The 23,001-nt window shown below is 35.7% G+C and overlaps 2 protein-coding genes across 3 annotated transcripts; both read left to right on the plus strand.

Moving 5' to 3' along the window:
* Window positions 1-2,355: 2,355 nt before the first annotated feature.
* On the plus strand, window positions 2,356-14,558 carry LOC111478168 (probable LRR receptor-like serine/threonine-protein kinase At1g06840). Its single transcript, XM_023122314.1, has 21 exons — window positions 2,356-2,567; window positions 2,673-2,799; window positions 3,909-4,059; window positions 4,493-4,564; window positions 4,676-4,747; window positions 5,539-5,682; window positions 5,790-5,861; window positions 5,951-6,022; window positions 6,682-6,753; window positions 7,145-7,213; window positions 7,313-7,381; window positions 7,560-7,631; window positions 7,805-7,888; window positions 8,063-8,131; window positions 8,466-8,971; window positions 9,966-10,121; window positions 10,188-10,471; window positions 11,246-11,312; window positions 12,418-12,674; window positions 12,865-12,999; window positions 14,058-14,558. Exons 2-21 carry the CDS (start codon window positions 2,712-2,714, stop codon window positions 14,406-14,408), a joined length of 2,862 nt encoding a protein of 953 aa, XP_022978082.1. The 5' UTR covers window positions 2,356-2,567; window positions 2,673-2,711; the 3' UTR covers window positions 14,409-14,558.
* A 2,582-nt stretch (window positions 14,559-17,140) lies between these two features.
* Window positions 17,141-22,431, plus strand: LOC111478198 (putative zinc transporter At3g08650). 2 transcript variants are annotated; one of them, XM_023122355.1, is made up of 6 exons: window positions 17,141-17,261; window positions 18,104-18,831; window positions 19,159-19,443; window positions 19,941-20,069; window positions 20,931-21,028; window positions 21,308-22,431. In XM_023122355.1, exons 2-6 carry the CDS (start codon window positions 18,397-18,399, stop codon window positions 22,119-22,121), a joined length of 1,761 nt encoding a protein of 586 aa, XP_022978123.1. In that variant the 5' UTR covers window positions 17,141-17,261; window positions 18,104-18,396; the 3' UTR covers window positions 22,122-22,431. The 2 variants fall into 2 exon arrangements, with proteins under 2 accessions (XP_022978123.1, XP_022978124.1); XM_023122356.1 differs by lacking the exon at window positions 17,141-17,261 and adding an exon at window positions 17,912-18,008.
* The last annotated feature ends 570 nt before the right edge of the window (window positions 22,432-23,001 follow it).

Genomic DNA, 23,001 nt, shown 5'->3' on the forward strand with positions numbered 1-23,001 from the left:
TTTGATTTGTAGGTTTATTTGTCTCGAGTCATGGATTTCTAATGTACTGACTTCTATGAACTATACGTTTTTTTTTTTGTATGCTCGAATCGTTCTACTAGACTAAATGTCTTGTTTTAATTCATAGATTTTAATTTTTTTTCTAATCATATACGATCAAGAATTTGAAAATTTATCGAATCCTCAATACCCATCTTTGTCCATTCAAATATGTCTCGCTTCCTAAATTTATCTCTCTCCCACCAATGTTCCTAGGTTTTCGAAGATATTTCATGAAAGAATATGAATATCTTCTAGCGTACTACATGGATAAGTCGATATCAACATTAAGCTTCCTAGTTAGAGTATTTTCATGAATATGAAAATCTTCTAGTGTACTACATGGATAAGTTGATATCAACATTAAGCTTCCTAGTTAGAGTATTTTGTACTTTTAGGGACTTTTGGCATTTATGTTAGATATCTTAAGTTTAGATTGAAGATTTAGGAAGTGTTATGTATCTGAGTTTGAAGTAGAGATGGGCAGTGTGGAGATGGGGAAGCCTTACTCGACCCGTCCCCACCACCTATTTAATCCTCCATTCTTGCAAAATTCTTCAAGAGATTATTTGTGGATAATTTTTTCTCATATATATATATATATATATTGAAAATATATCTATATTAAGTGAAGGGGCGGGGACAGGAACTAGAATCTCGTCTCCAAACCCATTATCTAATAGGGAAAAATGTTTCCCCCTCTCTATCTCATTCTCTGTCTAATTGTAGAGGGGATTTCTTGTTTAGCGCGAGTCTTTGTCGGTAAAATGGACATCTTTTAGTTTACGATGTCTATTCATGTAATTTGAGTTTTTAAAGAGAGAAAATGAAAAAAAAAATGTAGGTCCTACTAAATTATAACAAATAAGTAGAAATTTATTGTTTAGATGATTACCCCGGGTTTTACTAAACCCATGCTCGGGCCAAATGACACCTTTGAAATAGCCAAATTTGAGAAAATAATTACCAAAACTACCCTTGGATTTTCTTAGATTTTAGTTGGATATATAATACAACAATAGTCAATGAACCCTTTTGTTGCCCTTTCCCATATCTTCTCAAAAGATAATAATAATAATAATAATCATAATTAAATGATTATGAAATTAGAGTAAAGCGATTATATAGAAGACTTTTAGGCATCCTCTTGATTATTCCTATTATAATATAATTAAAGAATGTTCAAATTTTCCTCCCACGTGCAAGACAACCTCTTTACGAGCTTCAATTGTCCCCCACGCGCCTTCTCACCAAGAAGAATTATTTAACAAACAATTATTTTTACCCAAATCATTTTATCATTTTTTTTTTCGTTTATTTAAATAAAATAATGGTAGACGTTGATAAAAATAATATATTTGAATTTTATATTTTGCTTAAAAATATATATTTAAATTTTTAATATTTTGATTTGGTCGTTATTTTTTAAATAAATCTAAATACGTGTTCGCATACCTTAAAAAAACACGTTATTCATCTATTAAATAATTTGTATTAAATTAAATACAAATAAATAAATTATAGTTTTTTGGTATATATAGTTTTCAAATGAGTATATATAGTTTTTTGGTCAAATATTTATTTACTAGTACTAACCTGACTTTAGGAGCGATTATGTTCATATTTTTAAAATAAAATAATATTAACGTAAATAATAATAAGGCTAAATTAATAAAAAAAAATAACATTTGAATATTTTTTAACTAAAAAAATTAAAAAACATTCTTAATGTAAACCATTAATATTTTATTTTAAAAATAATTTTAATGGTTAGAAGGGTAATAAATATTAAATTTTCAAAAATTTCATTAATACCAAACTTTAAAAAATATTCTTACGGTACCATATTTAAAAAATTCAGAAATATCTATAAGGATGGATAGATTATTATTATTATTATTATTATTATTTTATTATTTTATTTTTTAAAGTAAATGATATTTTTAAAATTTAATGATTGGTCTAATATTAACTATTATTATTATTATTATTATTATTTAGCTTTTAAAAAAATTTAAGCATGTTAAATGAATTTTTTTAAAGTTAAAATATATATTTGAAATATTTTGAAAGTTTAAATGGTATTTTTGATAGATGTAATTTTTTGTTTAAAAATAATTTAAAGTATTATCAGCATATTTGATAATAACAATTTAATAATAATACAAAACAAAGTTTTAATAATAATTTTAAAATGATGAATTTTAATGATTGGTTTGATAAGCCCACTCTCGAAAGAGCGCGTGGAGTTTACATCATCGTCGAGATACAGAAAAGTCAACAACAACCTCTGCGCTGGTTCAACTTCACAGAGAGAAGAGAGAGAGAGAGAGAATCGGCGATGGTGTTGCTGTCAATGGGTGGGCTCTAATGTGAAGCAAAAGCAAAAAAATATTAGTAAATTGGAAGCGCCAACGAAACCTCCACAATGTCGCTTTCCCCTTTCATCCGATGCCCCCATTTTCAAACTCACTTTCCTTTTCTACTGCCCATCCTTCTTACTTGCTCTAACCTTCAATCTCCTACAGGTCTCAATTCTATGAGTTTTTTTTCTGATTTCGATGGATTTTGTGTTGAATTTGTAGAATCTGATTGCGTATTTTTCTTTGTGGCTAATGGTTTGAAATTGGTAGGAATTCGTTTCTTTGCTTGTGATGCTGTTTGGAAGCTAAATGAGGAGGGATCGTGTGTGCGTTTTTCTGCTCTTGTGTTTCTGCTCCATGCTACTTTCTGGTGCTGCAATCACAGAGCCATCTGATGGTAAATTTGTCTCGTTTGTATGGATTTTCATGAATTTGATTCCACGTTCTTGGTTGGTTTGAGTTTAGGGGCTATGGCTTGTTTTACTTTTGCAATGGCCTCAGTTTTGGTGATTATTTCCTTGAATTTGAGGTGAATGTTCTTGGTAGTATGACATGTACAAAGGAATTCCATGACTCAACTTAGGGAGCTTTTGAAAGTTTGAATAATATTAACCAAGTTGCTAATGACTATTCTTTCGTATTAACCGTATTGAGTTTGATTGAGTGGTCGATGAGAGCTATTGTAAATTGTAAATGTAAAAGTCCAAATTGACCGCTAGTAGATATTTTCCGTTTTAACTTGTTACATATCGCAGTTGGCCTCACAGTTTTTAAAACGTATCTGCTAGGGAGAGGTTTTCATACCCTTATAAGGAATGTTTTGTTCTCCTCTCTAATTGATGTGGGATCTCACAATAAATGACTTAAAGGGAATGAGTTCAAATCATTGTGATCGTCTATTTACAAGTTTCCTTGACAACCAAGTATGGTTGGGCTAGGTAGTTGTCTTGAAATAATAGTCGAGGTGCACATAAGGTGGTATGGATATTTACAGACTAAAAAAAAAAAAACTCTGATTGAGTGGTGTTCGTGCTTTATATGTTCTACTAAACAACGGTCTGTAGCTTTTATCGTATACAATTGTTAACCATTTGGGGTAATTATCTTGAATGTGATATTTATATGTTGGATATTGTAATCAAGCACCTGAACCACTTGATCTAGGAAGTGAGTTGATTATTGTAACCACCCAAACCCACTACTAGCAGATATTGTGAGATCCCACATTGGTTGGAGAGGGGAACGAAGCATTCCTTATAAGAGTGTGGAACCTCTCCCTAGTAGACGTGTTTTAAAACTGTGAGGCTGACGGCGAAGCAGACAATATCTACTAGCGGTGGGCTTGGACTGATACAATTATCCTCCACTTTGGTTTCTTTTTTTTCGATTCTGTGACAATTTTTTGTTCTGCTAACCATTATTTAAAAAGGCCATGTTAATAGGGGCTAATATCATTTAGAGCCTTTATAAGTCTCCTTATCCTAACTCATGAATAAATATCTGCAGTTGAAGCATTGCTAACAGTAAAGAGGAGTCTGATTGATCCTATGGACAATCTTAAAAATTGGAATAATGGAGATCCTTGCACAACTAATTGGACTGGAGTAGTATGTAGCATTTTCAATGGAGCTGTCGGGAACTTACGTGTCAAAGAACTGTATGTTTTCTCCAGCACTCTATCCCCTTTGTTATTGTTTCTGTATTTTTCCAGTCCTAAGTTAAATTTTTTGACCCACAAGAAACTCACAAGTTGAGGATTTTAAAAAAATATGTTCTATTTTGTTGCAAGTTTTGTTTTCTGAAAAACAGAACAATGATCATTGGAAAAATATAATGGCTTAAATAATTTTGTAACACTCCTAGCCCACTGCTAGCAAATATTGTCCTCTTTGGGTTTTCCTTTTTGGGCTTCCCCTCAAGGTTTTTAAAATACGTTTGCTAAGTAGAAGTTTCCACACCCTTATAAAAAAATGCATGCTTCCAACCAACGTGGGATCTCACAAATTTTATGCGTTCTAATGTCACTCAGCTATTGCTATATTGCATAATGGCTTAAATAATTTCCATTTATTCTCCTTCATTTGTTGCAGCCAGCTACTGAATATGAACCTATCTGGAAACTTAGCCCCTGAGATCAGCCAATTGTCTCAGCTTGAGAATTTGTGAGTAGTTGACAATGAATTTGGCATCTTAATGAAGCTTCCATTATTCTCTTTATACTTCCCTAAACATTCTTTCTGATAATGATTTTTTCCCCTTGTTTCTCCTGGAAGAAATTTCATGTGGAATAACCTAACTGGTTTAATTCCGAAGGAGATTGGCAGTATGAGGCCGCTGAAACTTTTGTAAGTTATCTCACTGATTTCTTCTTGTTTATTTCTGTAGCTTGCTTGTGTGCCCCTTTTTTCCTTCATAGTTCATGATAGTCATGTTCTAATTTAACTATTTTAAATGACTTCTGTTTATTATTAAATATTATTGCAGCTAGAGAACCTTCACGTTCTCAAGTTAATTGTCCTCTTTTTTCTGATTACCTACACCTGGGGCTTGCTTCTGTTACTTTTCTTGTTCATTGTGAGAGAGATCATTCATGAATTTAGGTGTGAGATCCCACATCGGTTGGGGAGGAGAACGAAACATTCTTTATAAGGATCTGGAAACCTCTTCATAGTAGACGCGTTTTAAAACCTTGAAGAGAAGCTCGAAAGGGAAAGCCCAAAGAGGACAATATCTGCTAACGGTGGGCTTCGATTGTTACAATTGGTATCAGAGCCAGACACCGGGCGATGTGCCAGCGAGGAGGCTGAGCTCCGAAGGGTGTTCACGAGGCGGTGTGCCAGCGAGGATACTGGACCCTGAAGGGGGTGGATTGGGGGATCCCACATTAATTGGAGAAGGGAACGAATGCCAATGAGGACGTTGGGCTCCGAAGGGGAGTGGATTGTGAGATCCCATATTGGTTGGGGAGGAGAACGAAGCATTCTTTATAAGGGTGTGGAAACCTCTCCCTAGTAGACACGTTTTAAAAACCTTGAAAGAAATCTTGAAAGGGTAAAACAGGATAGAGGCGTTTTCTTAAATGCTACCTTTTTTAATCTTAGTTTCTTCTCACAGTGTGAATTTTTGTGATGCACAGGCTCTTAAATGGAAATAAATTCTCCGGTTCTCTTCCGGATGAGCTTGGTAATCTTACAAATCTCAAACGATTTCAAATAGATGAGAATCAAATTTCAGGGCATATCCCAAAATCATATGCCAACTTGACCCATGTGAAGCACCTGTGAGTGGATCTTCATCTTCTTTTCATTTTAAGTTGATCCAAAGAATCATTTTTGTTTCTTTATTTTTCTTTAAAAAAATTTCCCCATTTCTTCATTTACTTTGCAGCCATTTCAATAACAACACTTTAAGTGGTGAAATTCCATCTGAGCTTTCCAGATTACACAATCTTCTTCACTTGTGAGTATTTAAATATTTCTTATCCAAAAATGTGTGTATAGGAAGTGATGAGAGGGCATAATTCCTATGAATTTTTGTGTTCTTTACAGGCTTTTGGATAACAATAACCTATCGGGTTCTCTGCCACCAGAATTTTCGTCCTTGCCAAAGCTAAGCATTCTGTAAGTTCACTTTCGTCATACAGGCAAGTTGCTTATAGCATATTCAAAACTTTATATTGTCTGCTTTCTCAACAATTATATTATATAAGACCGTGCAAGCACACTGCGTCAAGACCACCATGAGGAGTCAACATTGCAAATAAGCGACTTCGATCTGTTTACAATTAAAAATAACTTTTAAATCACAGAAACGCTATACGCTAGATCCACATAGGGGCAATTAAGTGCACACTGCTCATAGTCTCCTCCTATGAAGCCTCAAAAACATTCTCCTGTTAAGAAAATGGCCTGCAACAAATGCATGCCTCTTCTATGATGAAATAGAAAGGGACCCCTCCATCATGGCTCTAAATCCCTATGAAGAACCTAAGATGCCTCAATAAGAGGAGACTAAGCGTTCCTTATAAGGGTGTGGAAACCTCTCCTTAATAGACGTATTTTAAAACCTTGAGAGAAAGCCTAGAGGGAAAGCCCAAAGAGGACAATATATGTTTAACTTCGTAGTATTATTATTGATATGGAAGGATAAATGATTCAAATGTGTCTACGTCAGTATTTTACCTCGTTAGCTGCATGTGTTTTTCCTTGATGAGAAAAGGATCACATATAATTTCTGTTGCTTTTTTATATATTTCTCACCTCTACGCTGCCTTTGGCAGGCAACTTGATAACAACAACTTAGAAGGTGAAATTCCAGTTTCTTATGAAGAATTTTCTACATTAGTGAAATTGTAAGTGTTAATTATTTGGTGTTTCTTTCGGTTTTCACTTTCCATGCTATTCATTTCTATATTTCTGCAATAAAACGACTCTAAATTCTAATGACTTTTTGAAAAAGGCTATCTTAATTTTTACATGCATGCTTCTCAACATCAATCATGGTCTTTGTATATCTTTACCTTACCCACCAAGGTGGTCTATTAAGATTTCAATATTTCATTATTGTATTTTCCACAAACATATATGCTTTGAATGTAAATCATGGACATATTTCCTGGCTTTTGAAGACATTCCAAGTTTTTTCTTTAAATAAAAAGAGGTAACAACCAATAAGCAATTGGCTTCATGAATCTTCTTAAAGATTGCTAATGCTTTTCTCTTCCACCGTTTTGGTTCTCCCAGAAGTCTGAGGAATTGCAGCTTGGAGGGGCCGATTCCTAATTTCAGCAAAATTGCAAACCTCAGTTACTTGTAAGTTACCCTCTGTGTAGGTGTTTAGTTTTGTTTCAGTAAGTCTTGAATTGACTAATGATCATAACTATGGTATTTGTTACTTTGCATGTTCTACAGGGATCTTAGCTGGAACCATTTTACTGGACCCATACCACCATATAACCTCTCTTCTAACATGACAACAATGTATGTCAATGACTGATGTTGATTATCGATTAATACTGTCTTGTTCTCATTTTTGGCTCTCATTTTGTTAGAAATCTTTTGAATAACATGTTTTTAGAAAAGTATCATGGTCGTGCTGCAGACATTCACGATTTTCTGATGGGTTTTCTCATGCTTAACGAATCCGTTGATGTTGTAGAATTTTGTCACACAACCAGCTGAATGGATCTATACCCAGAAGTTTCTCCAATCTTCATAATCTCCAGAAACTGTACGATTCTGTCTGATTTTTATGCATGGCCTTATTAATGTTTGCATGACAAAATAGCTATGCTGTCAAAGCATCTTATTACATTTTTTTCATCTCAGTGATGTAATTCTTCAGCCTGTTCTTGCTGTGTTCACTTGATATAATTCAGCGTTCTCAATGGCTCTTCCTTGCAGGTTACTTGAGAGTAACTTTTTGAATGGTTCGGTACCTGCATTATGGGAGAAAATGTCCTTCAATTCAAGTGCTCGACTTACACTGTAAATCCTCGAGCCAAAAAATAGGATAGTATCTTGTACTTCTTGGAGTTCCATTTCTCTTTTTTAGGCGTTAAAAAGCTGTACTTTATGGAGTGAGATCTGATGTCATTTCTATTTTTGTAGTAAATTTGTTCATGATTGATTAATGATCATCTCTCTTTCCTTTTAATCCAGTGATCTTCGGAACAATTCGTTTTCTGACATTTCTGGAAGCACAAACCCTCCAGCTAATGTCACCCTAAGGTACACACTTAATTCACTACTGATTAATATTGGCTTTGATGTCCAATGAAAGCCAATGGAATTTCTCATGTATCCTATTCCAGAATCTTAGCTTTTGTCTCCTTCCTTTCCATTTTTGAAATTACAAATATTTTAGTGCCTTATAGTGACGAAAGCTCTCTCTTTCATTTTAAATCATCTTTTTTAGGCATGGATTTAAGGTGCTATCATAGGAAAGCACCTTAATATGCCATTTTCAGATGAGAATGAGTTATCTTTTTCATCAGAAATTTGGCTTATTACTTTCAGAAACCTTCTTTCTATAATCCTCATTCAACCATGTTTCATTCTGTAGGCTTGGAGGAAATCCATTCTGCCAAAATTTGAACCGACAAAACTCTGACCTGTTCTGTACGTCTAAAATTGTAGAGGACCAGCTGCATAGAAGCTCGAGGAACTCCAATGAAACATGTCGAAGTTGTCCAACAGATAGTTTCTTTGAATACGTTCCAGACACTCCTGACCCGTGCTTTTGTGCATCACCTCTTGGTATTGGATATAGGCTGAAGAGTCCAAGTTTTTCCTACTTTCCTCCTTACATATATTCATTTCAAGCGTATCTGACAAAGGAACTCAGTTTGGATAAGCAGCAATTGTTAATCGATTCATACGTTTGGGAAGGATCTCGACTGAGGATGTATCTAAAGATATTCCCATTATTTGATAGTGGTACTCATGTGTTGGATCAAAGTAAGGTATTTCAAATTACAGAAAAGTTTATGTCATGGAATTTCACTCGTGATGACTTTTTTGGCCCATATGAGCTTCTCAACTTCACACTCCCTGGCCATCATCAGACTGGTATGTATTTTGTTTTGCAATGTTCCTTTTAAATAATGGCGAGTACACCTTAACTGGTCTTGTGACTTAGTTACCAGTCTAATGTGAACATTTTTTTTTCTTTTGTTTACTAGAGTCCTTAGTAGTTGATCATCTTTTGTATACTCTGTTAAGATATTTTATATATTTAAATCTTCACCAAGTGTTGAATGGCATCTGTAAGACATTAGATAAGTATGCCACATCCTTAAGATTAAAGTGGAAGGATACTTGAAGTTCAAAATTTTTATAAGGGTAGTATAATGTGAGATCTCAGATTGGTTGGAGAAGGGAATAAAGCATTCTCTATAAGGATGTGGAAACTTCTTCCTAATAGACACGTTTTAAAATCATGAGGTTGACGGAGATACGTAACGGGCCAAAGCGGACAATATATGCTAACAGTAGACTTGGACTGATACAAATGGTATCAGAGCCATACATTAGGCGGTGTGCTAGGACTTGGGCCCCAAGAGGGGTAGATTGTGAGATCCTATATCGGTTGGAGAGAGGAACAAAACATTCATTATAAGGGTGTGGAAACCTCTCCCTAGCAGACACATTTTAAAACCTTGAGGGGAAGCCCTTGAAGGGAAATCCCAAAGAGGACAACACTTGCTAGCGGTGGGTTTGGGCGGTCACATATAATATTATTAAAGCCAATTGTATAAATTTTGGGGCCCACAACATCTAAGGACATTGGTGACTTAGTGCTGTGTGTCAGCTGAGATGAGCTCTAACATCTTTTGGCAAATCAAAATGTTATCTAAGAAGATTCATATCCGAGTAAATATGTTGGTGTCACTGCCTCTATAATTATATTAGACAGTTACACTGGCTGAGTTTTGTTTAGTGGGTATGAATATTTCTTAATTTGTGTCCTCGATTGCTTGAAACGATGAGTTTCATTCATTTTTATTATTATTTTAGATATGAATATTTCTTAATTTGTGTCCTGACAAGTTTATTTGTGCAGTCATTTTCCAGACAGTGAAAACGGGCATTGGTGCGGGCATCCTGGCTGCCATTGTAGTTGGATCTATTACCTGCATTCTTATGACAGTAGCGGTAGCCATACTCCTATTCACTAGGCATTCAAGATACCATCGAAATTTGTCGAGGAAAAAATTCTGTAAGTAATGAAATTAAACTCTGATAATTATCACATAAAGTGCTCTGAAATTTTCTTTCCTTGCAGCTTCAAAGATTGGTCTGAAAATTGATGGTGTAAAAGCATTTTCATTCAAGGAAATGCAATCGGCTACTGGAAATTTCAACCGCTCAACTCAAGTTGGCCAAGGAGGTTATGGCAAGGTCTATAAAGGCATATTGTCAGATAATTCAGTTGTCGCCATCAAGCGTGCAGAAGAAGGATCCTTACAAGGACAAAAAGAATTCTTGACGGAGATAGAACTCTTATCACGATTGCATCACCGAAACTTAGTTTCGCTGATCGGATATTGTGATGAAGCAGGAGAACAAGTAGGTTGCTGACTTTATTTTACTTTATTTAGGTCCTATGATGTTCTTGATGTTGTTCTCTTTTCATGGGGCTAGGTCTGAGCTTATCATGTGTAACAGCCCAAGCCCACCACGGACAATATCTGTTAGCGGTGGGCTTGGAATGTTACAAGTGGTATTAGAGCTAGACACCGGGGACGCTGGGCCCTCAAAGAGGGTGGATTGTGAGATTCCACATTGGTTGAAGAGGAGAACGAAACATTTCTTATAAGGGTGTGGGAACCTCTCCCTAGGAGACGCGTTTTAAAAACCTTGAGGGGAAGCCTGGAAGGAAAAGCCCAAAGAGGACAATATTTACTAGTGGTGGGCTTGAGCTGTTACAAATGGTATTATAGTCAGACACCGGGTATTGTGCCAGCGAGGATGTTGGGCACCCAAGGGGGTGGATTGTGAGATCCCACATTGGTTGGAGAGGAGAACGAAACATTCCTTATAAGGGTGTGTAAACCTCTTCCTAGCAATCGCGTTTGAAAACCGTGAGGCTGATGGCGATACGTAACGAGCTATTACACCATGTGATTAAATCATGTCCCTTTACATATGTTTAGCATCAATTTTAAAGTCAACAAGGTTCTTTGATGAGTTCCATGAATTGAAGCCAAAGTAGTGAGATGGTTTCAGAAAAGTTACTCATTCTGGGAAGTAATTCTATAGGGAGCACATGCATTAGGAAGATGTTGCTATGTTTTTCATTGATTTCTGCAGTGATTTATTTTTTGTTCCATCTTTCCACAGATGCTGGTTTACGAGTTTATGCCAAATGGAACTTTGCGGGACTGGCTTTCTGGCTTTGAATTTTCTGGTATTGGCCTCAGCAAATATTTTATTTATTCCGAACCTTAATCTATTCCACATGCCCATGCCCCCATTATGTGCTTAATTTCAAACTCTCTTGGGACTATAAATTATCCTGCTTTCCCTGTGCCCCCATTATATGTTTTTCTTTCTATTATTACGGTGGGTTCTGTCCTTGCGTTTCGTGGAAAATATAACACCTTTCTCATATTAGAAATATATACACATACAAATAGTATATACTCTGATTTCCAATTATCCTAAAAATGAGACTAGCTGAAGTGACTGATAATATAGACATTGAGTTAATTATGGTGTTCATTTTTCCTTGAGGTTTCTGTGATGGGGTTATCTTTTTAGCTTCTAGATGGGTTGTGGTTGAAGTCTTTCTGTATTTACTCCTTTGTTTTTTTTACCTATTCTCGGTTGGGGAGGAGAAAAAAACATTTTTTTTTAAGGGTGTGGAAACCTCTCCCTAGTAAACGAGTTTTAAAAACCTTGAGGGAAAGCCCGAAAGGGAAAACTCAAAAAGGACAATATTTGCTAGCGGTGGGCTTGGGCTATGACAATGGTATTAGAGCCAAACACCGGGCGATGTGCCAGTGAGGAAGCTGAGCCCCGAAGAGGGGTAGACACGAGGCGGTGTGCCAGCAAGGACGCTAGGCCCTAAAGAAGGGTAGATTAGGGGGTCCCACATCGATTGGAGAAGGGAATGAGTGTCAGCGAGGAGTTGGGCCCCGAAGGAGTTGGATTGAGAGATCCCACATCTATTGGGTAAGAGAACGCATTCTTCATAAGGGTGTGGACCTCTTCGTAGCAGACACGTTTTAAAAACTGAGGGGAAGCCCGAAAGGAAAAACCCAAAGAGGACCTTTTTACCTATTTCTTGATGGAAAAACCTCTTTACCCTTATTTTCAAGACTTTCAAATGGTGAAATAAGAATTTCTTACCGTTTTTGTGTGTGCAGAAAAAATGTTATGAACATTGTTCATCTATTCCTTGCTTTTATATATATATATATCAAATTCCGCAGCATGATGGCGTAAGATTATTCGAGTTTTTCTTTTATGACGTTTTAGTTGCATCATTAACCTCTACTGTTCTATGGCAGCCAAAAGTAGAACGACCGTAAATCTGAATTTTCGTATGAGATTACAAATTGCACTGGGTTCAGCTAAAGGTATACTGTATCTCCATACTGAAGCAAATCCTCCTATATTTCACCGAGACATCAAAGCTAGAAACATACTCCTCGACGCCAAGCTCACAGCCAAAGTGGCTGATTTCGGATTATCACGTCTTGCTCCCGATCTAGATTTCGAGGGGGATGTTCCTGGACATATATCTACTGTTGTGAAGGGTACCCCAGTAAGTTTATCTTGATGAACATGGTATACATAAAGCATCCCAAATTTATAGGAATGTCCCATGATGTTTTTTTGTCCATCTGATCTTTCTCAAGTCATGCCTTGTAATTTGCAAAATCAATATCTGGTTGTCATTGTTCAGTGCCATGAGGAGTGAATACTTGCTTCTGAGTGTTCTATGTATTATGCAGGGTTATCTTGATCCAGAGTACTTTTTAACCCGCAAATTGACGGATAAAAGTGATGTCTATAGCCTAGGAGTTGTGTTATTGGAGCTCTTGACGGGAATGCACCCTATATCATACGGCAAAAACATTGTTCGTGAGGTATATTTCCTTCCACCATTCGTCTTCTACGTCTCATTTTCTTAATCAAAACTTTGTGCTTGCTTGTATGGTTATTGTGAGATCCCACGTCGGTTGAAGAGGGAAATGAAATATTCTTTATAAGGGTGTGAAAACCTCTCTCTAGAGGACAATGTTTTAAAACCTTGAGGGGAACCCTGTAAGGGAAAACCCAAAGAGTTCAGTATCTGCAAGCGATGGGTTTGGGCTGTTACAAATGGTATCAGAGCCAGACACCGAGCGATGTGCCAACGAGGAGACTGAACTTCGACGGGGGTGGACACCAGACAGTGTGCCAGCGAGAATGCTTGGACCTGAAGGGGGTGGATTGGGGAGTCCCACATCGATTGGAGAGGGGAACGAGTGCCAGCGAGAACGCTGGGCCCCGAAGGGGGGGGGGGGGGGGGGGGGGGGGGGGGGGGGGGGGGGGGGGGGGGGGGGGGGGGGGGGGGGGGGGGGGGGGGGGGGGGGGGGGGGGGGGGGGTTGTGAGATCTCACATCGGTTGGAGAGGGGAACAAAACATTCTTTATAAGGGTGTGAAAATATCTCCCTAACAGACGCGTTTTAAAAACCTTGAGGGGAAGTCCGGAAGGGAAATCCCAAAGAGGTCAATATCTTCTAGTGGCGGGCTTGAGCTATTACAAATAGTATCAGAGCCAGACATCGGGCGATGTGATAGCAAAGGGCTGAGCACCGAAGGGGGTGAACACCAGGTGGTGTGCTAGCGAGAACGCTGGCCCCGAAGGGGGGTCCCACATTGATTGGAGAGGGGAACGAGTACCAGTAAGGACGCTGGCCCCAAAGGGGGGTGGATTATGAGATCCCACATCGGCTGGAGAGGGGAACGAAACATTCTTTACAAGGGTGTGAAAACCTCTCCCTAATAGACGCATTTTAAATACCTTGAGGAAAAGCCCGAATAAGACAACATATGCTAGCGGTGGATTTGAACTATTATAGTTGTTCATAATCAAGACTTTTATAAAGTATAAGCTTTACTTCTTTTCTCTACTTTTAACATGCTATGTTTACATATCAGGTCAAATTGGCACATCAAATGGGAACGATTCTTTCAATTGTAGACACCAAGTTGGGTTCTTTCGCATCTGAGTGTTTAGAAAGGTTTGTTGCTTTGGCCCTCAGTTGTTGCCATGACAAGCCAGAAGAGCGGCCGTCCATGCTGGTTGTAGTGAGGGAGCTGGAGAACATACTGTACATGATGCCTGATGACAGTGGCGCCTTGTATTCAGACCCGTCCCTGAGATCAAGTGCCGGTCTTCCCTCACCAGTTTCAATGTCATCCTGCATCACCCGAGACCGGTTTGCATCGGGAAGCATTTCGGGGAGTGATCTCATCAGTGGCGTCGTCCCAACCATCGCCCCTCGCTGACATTCGGTTTGGCTTCTGCTTAACATAGTTGTGCTTACTGCTTGCTTGATGCTTGTTAGTTGTAACTGTGTTATTACAAATCCCAACATGTTTAGCGAATGTTTCTGATACAATGTTTAGAAAAGTGGTCTATGAAGAGAGTTCAACTCAGTATATATATATATGAATCGAAAATCGTGTTAGTAGAGATATCTATGTGATAGGAAATTGGGTAGGATCAAAGTCGGCTAACATAATCTCCGTCCTCAATCCCATTTAGCTAAGGAGGAGAAATGATAAAATTCTCCTTTTAGGGTCAGAGACGGCTAACATATTCCAATTCTCTATGTGGTTGGAAATTGGATAGGGTCGAAGATGGCTAACATAATCCCCGTCCTCAATCCCATTTAACTAATGAGGAGAAAATAAAAAAATTCTCATTTCAAGCTAACATAATCTCCATTAGGAAATTCTCCATGTGGCAGGAAATTGGATAGGGTCAGAGACGGCTAACATAATCCCCGTCTCAATCCTGTTTAGCTAATGAGGAGAAAATGAGAAAATAATTATCCTTTTAGTCTATATATATACTAACAAATTGGCGAGCCGAGTATTAGTAGAGATATCCATGTGGTAGGAAATTGGATAGGGTTGGGGACGGTTAACTAATCCCCGTCCTCAATTCAAATTAGCTAATGAGGAGAAAATGAGAAAATTCGAAAAAATTCTCTTTATCTCTCTCCATTCTCCGTTTAAACAAACATTTCTTGTCCAGTCATGAGCAAGACAAACAACAACATTTTACATTACAGAAGGTTCTCAAGCTCTAGCTATTCGAGAAGAACAACAACATTTACATTACAGAAAGGTCAAAGTTACTAACTTCTAGAAGACAACCAACAACAAGAACTACATTTACAAGCAAGAAGCTCAAGCTAACCTAACGTCTAGAACAACAACATGAATTACATACTGATTATCTGTTCATAAAAATTTAAATTAAAAGTTCCAATAGAAAAATGAAATTTTCCTTCAAAAATATATATTTTTTTTTAATCCCCAAATATTGAAATTGGTATCTAATATATATTTTAACTTTTAATTTATTTTTGTAATAGGTAATTGAACCTTCACTAGGCTACCAATTTAGAAATTTAATAATTCACATATAATTTAATTTTATGTGTAATATATCTTTTAATTATATATATATATATAATTTGAATGACAAAATTAATGCAGTTGATCTTTTTTATACGTAATTAAAATACATAAATTGACTCATTTATAGCCATTAAATTGGTATAGTTGACTTAAAATTAAATGAGAAAATATCTCATCACGAAAAAAAAAAAAAGAATAAAAAGAATAAATAGTCTAATTTTGATGATCAACATTTTTTAATTTAATTCTTAGATTTTAGAATGGTAGCATTGTTTCTATTAGATTCAAAGTTTTCAGATTTACACTTTTATCCTTGTTCTTTTTACTAATTACTCTTTTTTTTTTTTTTTTTTTTTTTTTTTTTTTTTTTTTTTATTANTTAATTTTAAAATAATATTACTAATTTTTCATCAATATTAAAATTAATTTAAAATGTTATATCATAATTATTTTTAATTAATTAATTAAAAGTTAAAACTTATAAGCTAATAGCTAAATTTCAAAACTAGAATCGCTTAAATTTTTGTTTTTAATAAAAGTAAAATATTGATTTGTTCGAATTTTAATTAAAATAGTTAATTAATGTTATAAATATTAAAAAATAACTATAAAATTAAATAAATATATGCATGAAAAAAATATATTTTAAAATTAAAAATAAATTCATATGAAAAATTTATGAAATTTTTATTACTTAATTTTTTTTAACCCTCCTAAGAAAAAAATAGTTAAAAATAAAAATAAAAAAAGAAGTAAATGGGACAAATTCGGAATATTCTTTTTCTATATTATTCCGTTGACTAAATACAAAACACAAAATGGGACTCAAAAGTTGGATCAAAACAGTGTGCTGTTTTCCTCTCTCTATTATTATTATTATTATTTTTTTTTAATATTTCCAATTCTAGGTTTTTTCTTTAAATTAATTAATTTAAATTATAATAATTCTTCCTAATCCATATTTAAAGTTTGAATATATTTCTAAATTAAATTTGGTATTTAATATATTTAATTTTTAAATTAATTTATTTGCTCCTTACTAAAATTTGAATTCTATATTTGATATATTCATAAATTCTATAAAAAAAATTATAATAAAACAGGAGGCTATTCGTTGGATAATTATTATTTTTTAAATTAAATTTATGAAGAACACTTTTAAAAATGTTTTCAAATTTGTTTTTATTTTTAGAATTTAGATTCCAATTCAAATGCTCCCATTAAAAAAAATAAAAATATGATAAATAATAGTTACAAAATAAACCTTTTTTTTTTTAATATAATATGTTTTAATTTGAAGTCCAATATATTTGAAATATATCGATTAAATTATAAATTTATTTTAATATAATATGTTTTAATTTAAATTAAAAAAATTCGATAATATTATTAAGCTAAAGTATACTCATATTCAATTTAATATAACACGATAGATGATTAGTATATATAGTAATTTAATTTAAATTTATATCATGAGTAAAAATTGAGGGACATAATTGAAATATTTGAAAGTATAGGGACTAAATCATAAATATTATATAAATTTTTTAAGGGGGTTATTTTTGTCCCAAATTAAGATCGGCGGTGAGGTGAAGTTTCCTATTATTCCACCAACCACCTTACGAAGAAAACCGCTCTTTTTCTCATTCGCCCAAAGTTTGAAGTCTGGGGAGCGCCATTTTTTGTTCTTCATTTCTCCAATTCTTCAATGTAAGTTCGATTTCCCCTTCCTTTCTTTTCAATTTTTCGTCTTTGATTCATCTGTAATTTCCATGTCTGTTTTTGTTTCAATTTCAACTTGTTAGGGTTCTGTTTGCATTTGTATACATTGCCTTCAATTTCATTCAAGAATGCGTTTCTTCCCTTCTTTATTTTTCTGGTCATTCTTTAAAGGAATTGTTGCAATTTCGTCTTAAATTTCTTGAAATGCCTATATTGGTGTTGGGAAATTCTGTTTGGTGGGTTTGATCATGGAATTGGTTGATTCTAGCGTTGTTTCATGATGGGATTGTTGTTGACTTTGTGGTTAGCGTCCATTGCTTATCCTCTGTAAATCATTTCTTTTTGTATTTTGTGGAAGGGATTTTCGATGGATGGTTATTGTCCTTCGCGTTGTCCCCCGCATTTTCGTTGTGTTATTTAATTTTTATTTTGGAGAAGGTTTTTGCGAATTTGTATAAGTCTGTTGATGTAAAGTTCAGTAATATTGCATGGACGATTGGATTGGCTACCTTTTAGGTGAATCTATCTCAACACCTCTTTGTTTTTTTTTTTTTTTTGATTGCCCTGCTTTCTTTATCTTCGTTTTTTTTTTTTTTTTTTAACAATTGGATCTGCTAATAGTATCTCTTATGATTTAGAAATACGAATACCATTCATGGTGCGTCTGTTTTGATGTATGTACTCAACCTGCATCTCGGTTGACACTCTGTGAAAGTGAAGAGCATAAACACCATGGTTCTATTGTTGAGAAATTTTGTATTTTTTTCTCATTTTTGGTAGATAATGTTGTAACAAACTTTTTATTCTTATGATCATTCTTTGATTCACAGCATAGCTGAAAGGCGTCTCCCTAGCGTTAATCTAACAAGAGAAGGTGGTTTTTAAAATTTTGAAGTGAAGGATGCATGCAGCTCCTGGAAGTTTTATGCTATAAGCTCCTTGACTAGGAAACAGTGTCTAATGCTCTTTTAGGATTGTGGTGAAGTAGTAAAGACCGTTCTATCTGGTGCTTGGGAGATTGGGCAAATTTGTGTTCCTAATTTTCTCCGTGAGAAGATTACTGTTCATCCGTCTAATTCATGAAGTTGTAATCACTGAGTGAAATCTGCTTGAGAAGGAAAAAATGAAAGTGGCTTTTAAGCATGTTCTGCTGTTTTCTCTACTGTCCTTATTGTTCTGTGGTCGTGCTATAGCTGAGTTTGAACAAGGGAATTCACAAAAGATAATATCTGCCCCAGATAAAGATGGAATAAAAGTTATCGATGGCTCTGGTACAGAGAATTTGTTGCTGCATGAGAGAAAAGGAGGGAGTAGAGTTTCAGTATCGACTGTTGCAGTATTTACATTAGCCATGGCTGCTGCCACTGGTTTAGGTGCTGTTCCATTCTTCTTTGTGGAACTCGATACACAGTGGGCTGGTATATGCAATGGAATGGCTTCTGGGGTGATGTTGGCTGCTAGCTTTGATCTTATTCAAGAAGGGCAGGAACATGGTGCCGGCAATTGGGTGGTAATTGGGATTTTGGCTGGTGGAATTTTTATTTGGCTTTGTAAGAAGGTGATGGACCCCATCTTTCTACTTAAATATTGTTTTATCCTATCCCTTTAGATTTTACCATGTAAATTTGCTTGCTGCTTCTTGGGCATTCTCTACTTTTGCCGAATGTTAATGTGGAGTCTTAAATAATCATGCTTTTTTTTTCTTTAAATATAAAATACGATGGAATTGTCGGTTCATAGCTTATCTTTTGCATAGCATATTTAAAGTTAACCTGCTCAGTATATTGCTGTTTTGTCTTAAATCCATGTTTTATGCATTTGTTATCCCAATCATTTGATTAATGCATCAAGATCTCATTTCTTCTTGTTATATGTTGATTTTCAGTTTCTTGAACAGTATGGTGAAGTGAGTATGTTGGATATAAAAGGTGCAGATGCAACTAAAGTTGTTCTTATAATTGGCATAATGACTCTTCATTCATTTGGTGAGGGCTCTGGTGTTGGTGTTTCTTTTGCTGGGTCAAAGGGTTTCTCTCAAGGTCTTTTGGTGACTTTAGCTATTGCTGTGCATAATATACCTGAGGGATTAGCTGTAAGTATGGTTCTTGCCTCAAGGGGTGTCTCACCACAGAATGCCTTATTATGGAGTGTGATTACATCATTACCGCAGGTATTGCATTTATAAAATGTTAACTTGTTTATCCTCTATGAAAAGAACATTATGCCATGTAGACAAGAATTTATATGTTCAAAAGCACAAGACAATCCTACAGTCAGCATTTTTAGATTGTTTTCGAGTGATCTTTTTTTTGGTATACTTCGACATCTTAGCCAGATTCGATATCCAAACACAGTGGTTTGATTTCTTTCAGAACAGTTTTAATTATTTTTCATAATGAAGGTTCATGTGCCTGGGTGGCATGTTGGATAGCCCATTACATTATCAAATGCTTATTCTTTTAATGTTTTCATTATATTTAATCCATAATCTCCGTTATCTACCCGTCACGTCAATAGATTCTAATAACTATCCAGAGAATCTACAATTTATTGTGCTGTAAGTTAGTGCTTAATGTTGTGATTGTCATGAAAAATTCTATTTTGTCTCTCCTTAAATGCGGTTGTATAATTTTAGTTTTTAACTCTGTTGCAATTTAAATGTCTCAGCCTATTGTAGCAGTTCCCTCTTTCATATGTGCTGATGCATTTAATAAGTTCCTTCCCTTCTGTACGGGCTTTGCTGCTGGATGTATGATATGGATGGTGATCGCAGAAGTACTCCCAGATGCATTTAAGGTACTCTTAGCTTTAAGATCGTCAATTTCATGTTTTTTTCCCTATTAACCTGGAATGTAGAATGAGAAACTTGAGGGGGTCTAAATTTTCTGCCCTAAAAATGATTTACATTTAACTTATTCTTCTAAATAGAACTATTTAGGGGTGTCTGGGTGGCATGAACTTAGGAATTTTGGAGATACTCTAGCTCCACAAGGTCTTAGGAATTTTCAAGATGCACTAGCTCCGCAAGGTCCTAAGTTTGAGCTCCCAAGTTGAAAATTTATCTACTTAAAACTCTTGTTGTCCCGAAAACTGGCATTGGGGTGGGTAAGGCCTAACCATAGATCAAAGGGTGTTGGGCAAAAGCACATGCAAGAGAATGAGGTTCCTGATGCCTAGTTATCCGTAAAAGAAAGATCTGACTATCATTGAACATTTCCATGGCTCAGTAGTCGAAATGTGGTCACTCTTGTGATATTCTTTTTAAGACGGTGAAATTGTCTGAGCCCAAGTTTGAACCTCTTGTGATATTCTTTTTAACTGTTCGTTATTCTTATTTCTTGAAAATGAAATTTTAACTGTGTAAAGTTTAGCTTTATGCTATTAGTGAGAACTTTGTGCGATGATGTTAAGATTTGCTTCATTCATGTATAATAGTTTTGTTACTTTAATATCAAACAGGCGGGCATCTATTGGACTGATTATCTTGTGTTTGTATACTATTTCTGCTCTGTCTTAATTTCTATTTTGTTTATTCAAGAAGTTTGTGTTATATTAAAAGATCGAGGGAATTTGGAATCATATGAAGTGGGTTTACTGCTAAAGAGTCATTTAACTGCTCGGATAGTAATTTTGGTTTTCTCTGCTTTATGGTGACAGGAAGCCTCACCATCACAAGTTGCATCCGCAGCCACACTTTCTGTGGCGTTCATGGAAGCTCTAGGCACATTGTTCCAGAGTTTCACCCGTGAATACAAGTGAGTTTAAAATATTTGAACTTCATATCGTTTTTTTCCTACTCTATTGTCTTTAGAACCTACCTTTGCGAGAAAAAAAATGATTACATTCTAGGAAAGGCTATTAAAAGTTGGCATGCATGATGAAAATGATTTGATTATTAGTTTAGCTAACAATGAAGTCAGAAGTGCATGCTGGTTGTGTGCAAAAATTGGCGTAATATCGTTCCGAATACTCGACTATGTAGTTGTCCTTGCTATTTTCTTCCAATTGATCGATTCGATATTTTTGTATTTCAGCTCTGAAGTTGTTTCTGGCTTCTTTGTTTCCTTACTTTTTGGCGTCGGACCACTACTCGGTGGTCTTGTTCTAGTTGCATTTGCTCTTGCTTTCCATCTTCAGCATGCCCTTCTCATGGGTGCTGCTTCTGGGATTGCTTTCATCCTCGGTGCCTGGCGACCGATGCAGCTACTATTTTCTTCAAAAATGGATTTCATCCCTCTCGTAATCCTTTTGATTTTAGGAGCGGTACTCGTCCACTTCTCGAATTCCAGTCTTCTGAAGCTTGCTGGCGGGAAAAGAGCTTCAGTGAATGATTTACCTGCTTCAACTAATTTTTCAGCAAGTGTGCACACCCTTCAATCTTTCCTATCATGTGGAGCAGTTGCATTTCATGCTTTAGCCGAAGGGCTTGCACTAGGAGTCGCTGCACCGAAAGCTTACGGATTCGGTCGTCACATGGTTCTTCCTGTTTCTCTACATGGCCTCCCTCGGGGCGCAGCAGTAGCTAGTTGTGTATTCGGGGCGACTGATAACTGGCATGGATCTCTCATGAGCGCAGCCCTCATTGGATTCGTTGGTCCAATCTCTGCCATTGGAGCCATACTTGCAGGTATCGACTACAGCGGGTTAGATCACGTGATGGTGCTGGCTTGTGGAGGGTTACTTCCGAGCTTCGGAAGTATAATCAAAAGAGCAATGCAATTGGATACACAGAAAAGTAGCAGCGGACTTGTGCTTGGTTTGGGGTTCGCTATCTTGTGTTTGATGTGCACCAAGCTGGTTTGCTTGCACACGCCTTACTGCAATTCTGCACCAGAGGCAGTAAGATGATGAGCGAGCGAGCGGGTTCGTCGTCTTTGTAATTATTTTGGCAGGTCGTTGCGGCATGCTGCTGCTGCTGCTGCTTCTGCTTGAAATGGGAGATACACATTTTAGAATTGTAGCACACACATGAGTTTAAAGAGCAACTCATGGCAGTGGTTTTTACTCAAATTTGCAAGAGAGAGGAGGGAGGGAGCGGCCAATTTCTAGAGGTGTGTGTTTAAGTTCTTCTATACCATAGGGGTTCTGATTTATCTTTTCATACCTTAGGAATTTTAGATTACTTTTCTTATTTTTTGAATAATTTTTTATATTTTTAAAATTTCAATACCGCAACTTTTCTGGCGTAGATATTATTTTCTTTGAATTTTTTCTTTTAGATTTCTCTTCAAGATTTCTAATATGTGTCTATTAGGGAAAAGTTTTCACACTATTGTAAAGAATGTTTTGCTCCTTTCAAAGTTTTTTAAACACATCTGCTAAGTACAGGTTTCCACACCATCGTAAATAATGTTTTGTTTCCCTCAAGGTTTTTAAAGTGTGTTTGCCAGGAAGAGGTTTTCATACTATTGTAAAGAATGTTTTGTTCCCCTCAAAATTTTTAAAACGCATCTGCTAAGAAGAGGTTTTCCACATCATCGTAAAGTCGTTTCTTTAAAGTTTTTAAAATGTGTCTACTAGAAAGAAATTTTTACACTATTGTAAAAAAAAAAATGTTTTGTTTTCTTCAAAGTTTTTAAAATGCGTTTACTTTTCACACCATTATTAAAATTTTTTTCTTATAGATATTAAATAAAAATTAGAGTAGAAATAAAGAAGAAATAGGTGAAAGGGAAGTGGATAGAGAATGTTGCTCCACCCATAGATATATCTAATCTCAACTCGTGAT

The sequence above is a fragment of the Cucurbita maxima genome, unplaced genomic scaffold (assembly GCF_002738345.1).
Source record: "Cucurbita maxima cultivar Rimu unplaced genomic scaffold, Cmax_1.0 Cma_Scf00004, whole genome shotgun sequence".
NCBI lineage: Eukaryota > Viridiplantae > Streptophyta > Magnoliopsida > Cucurbitales > Cucurbitaceae > Cucurbita > Cucurbita maxima.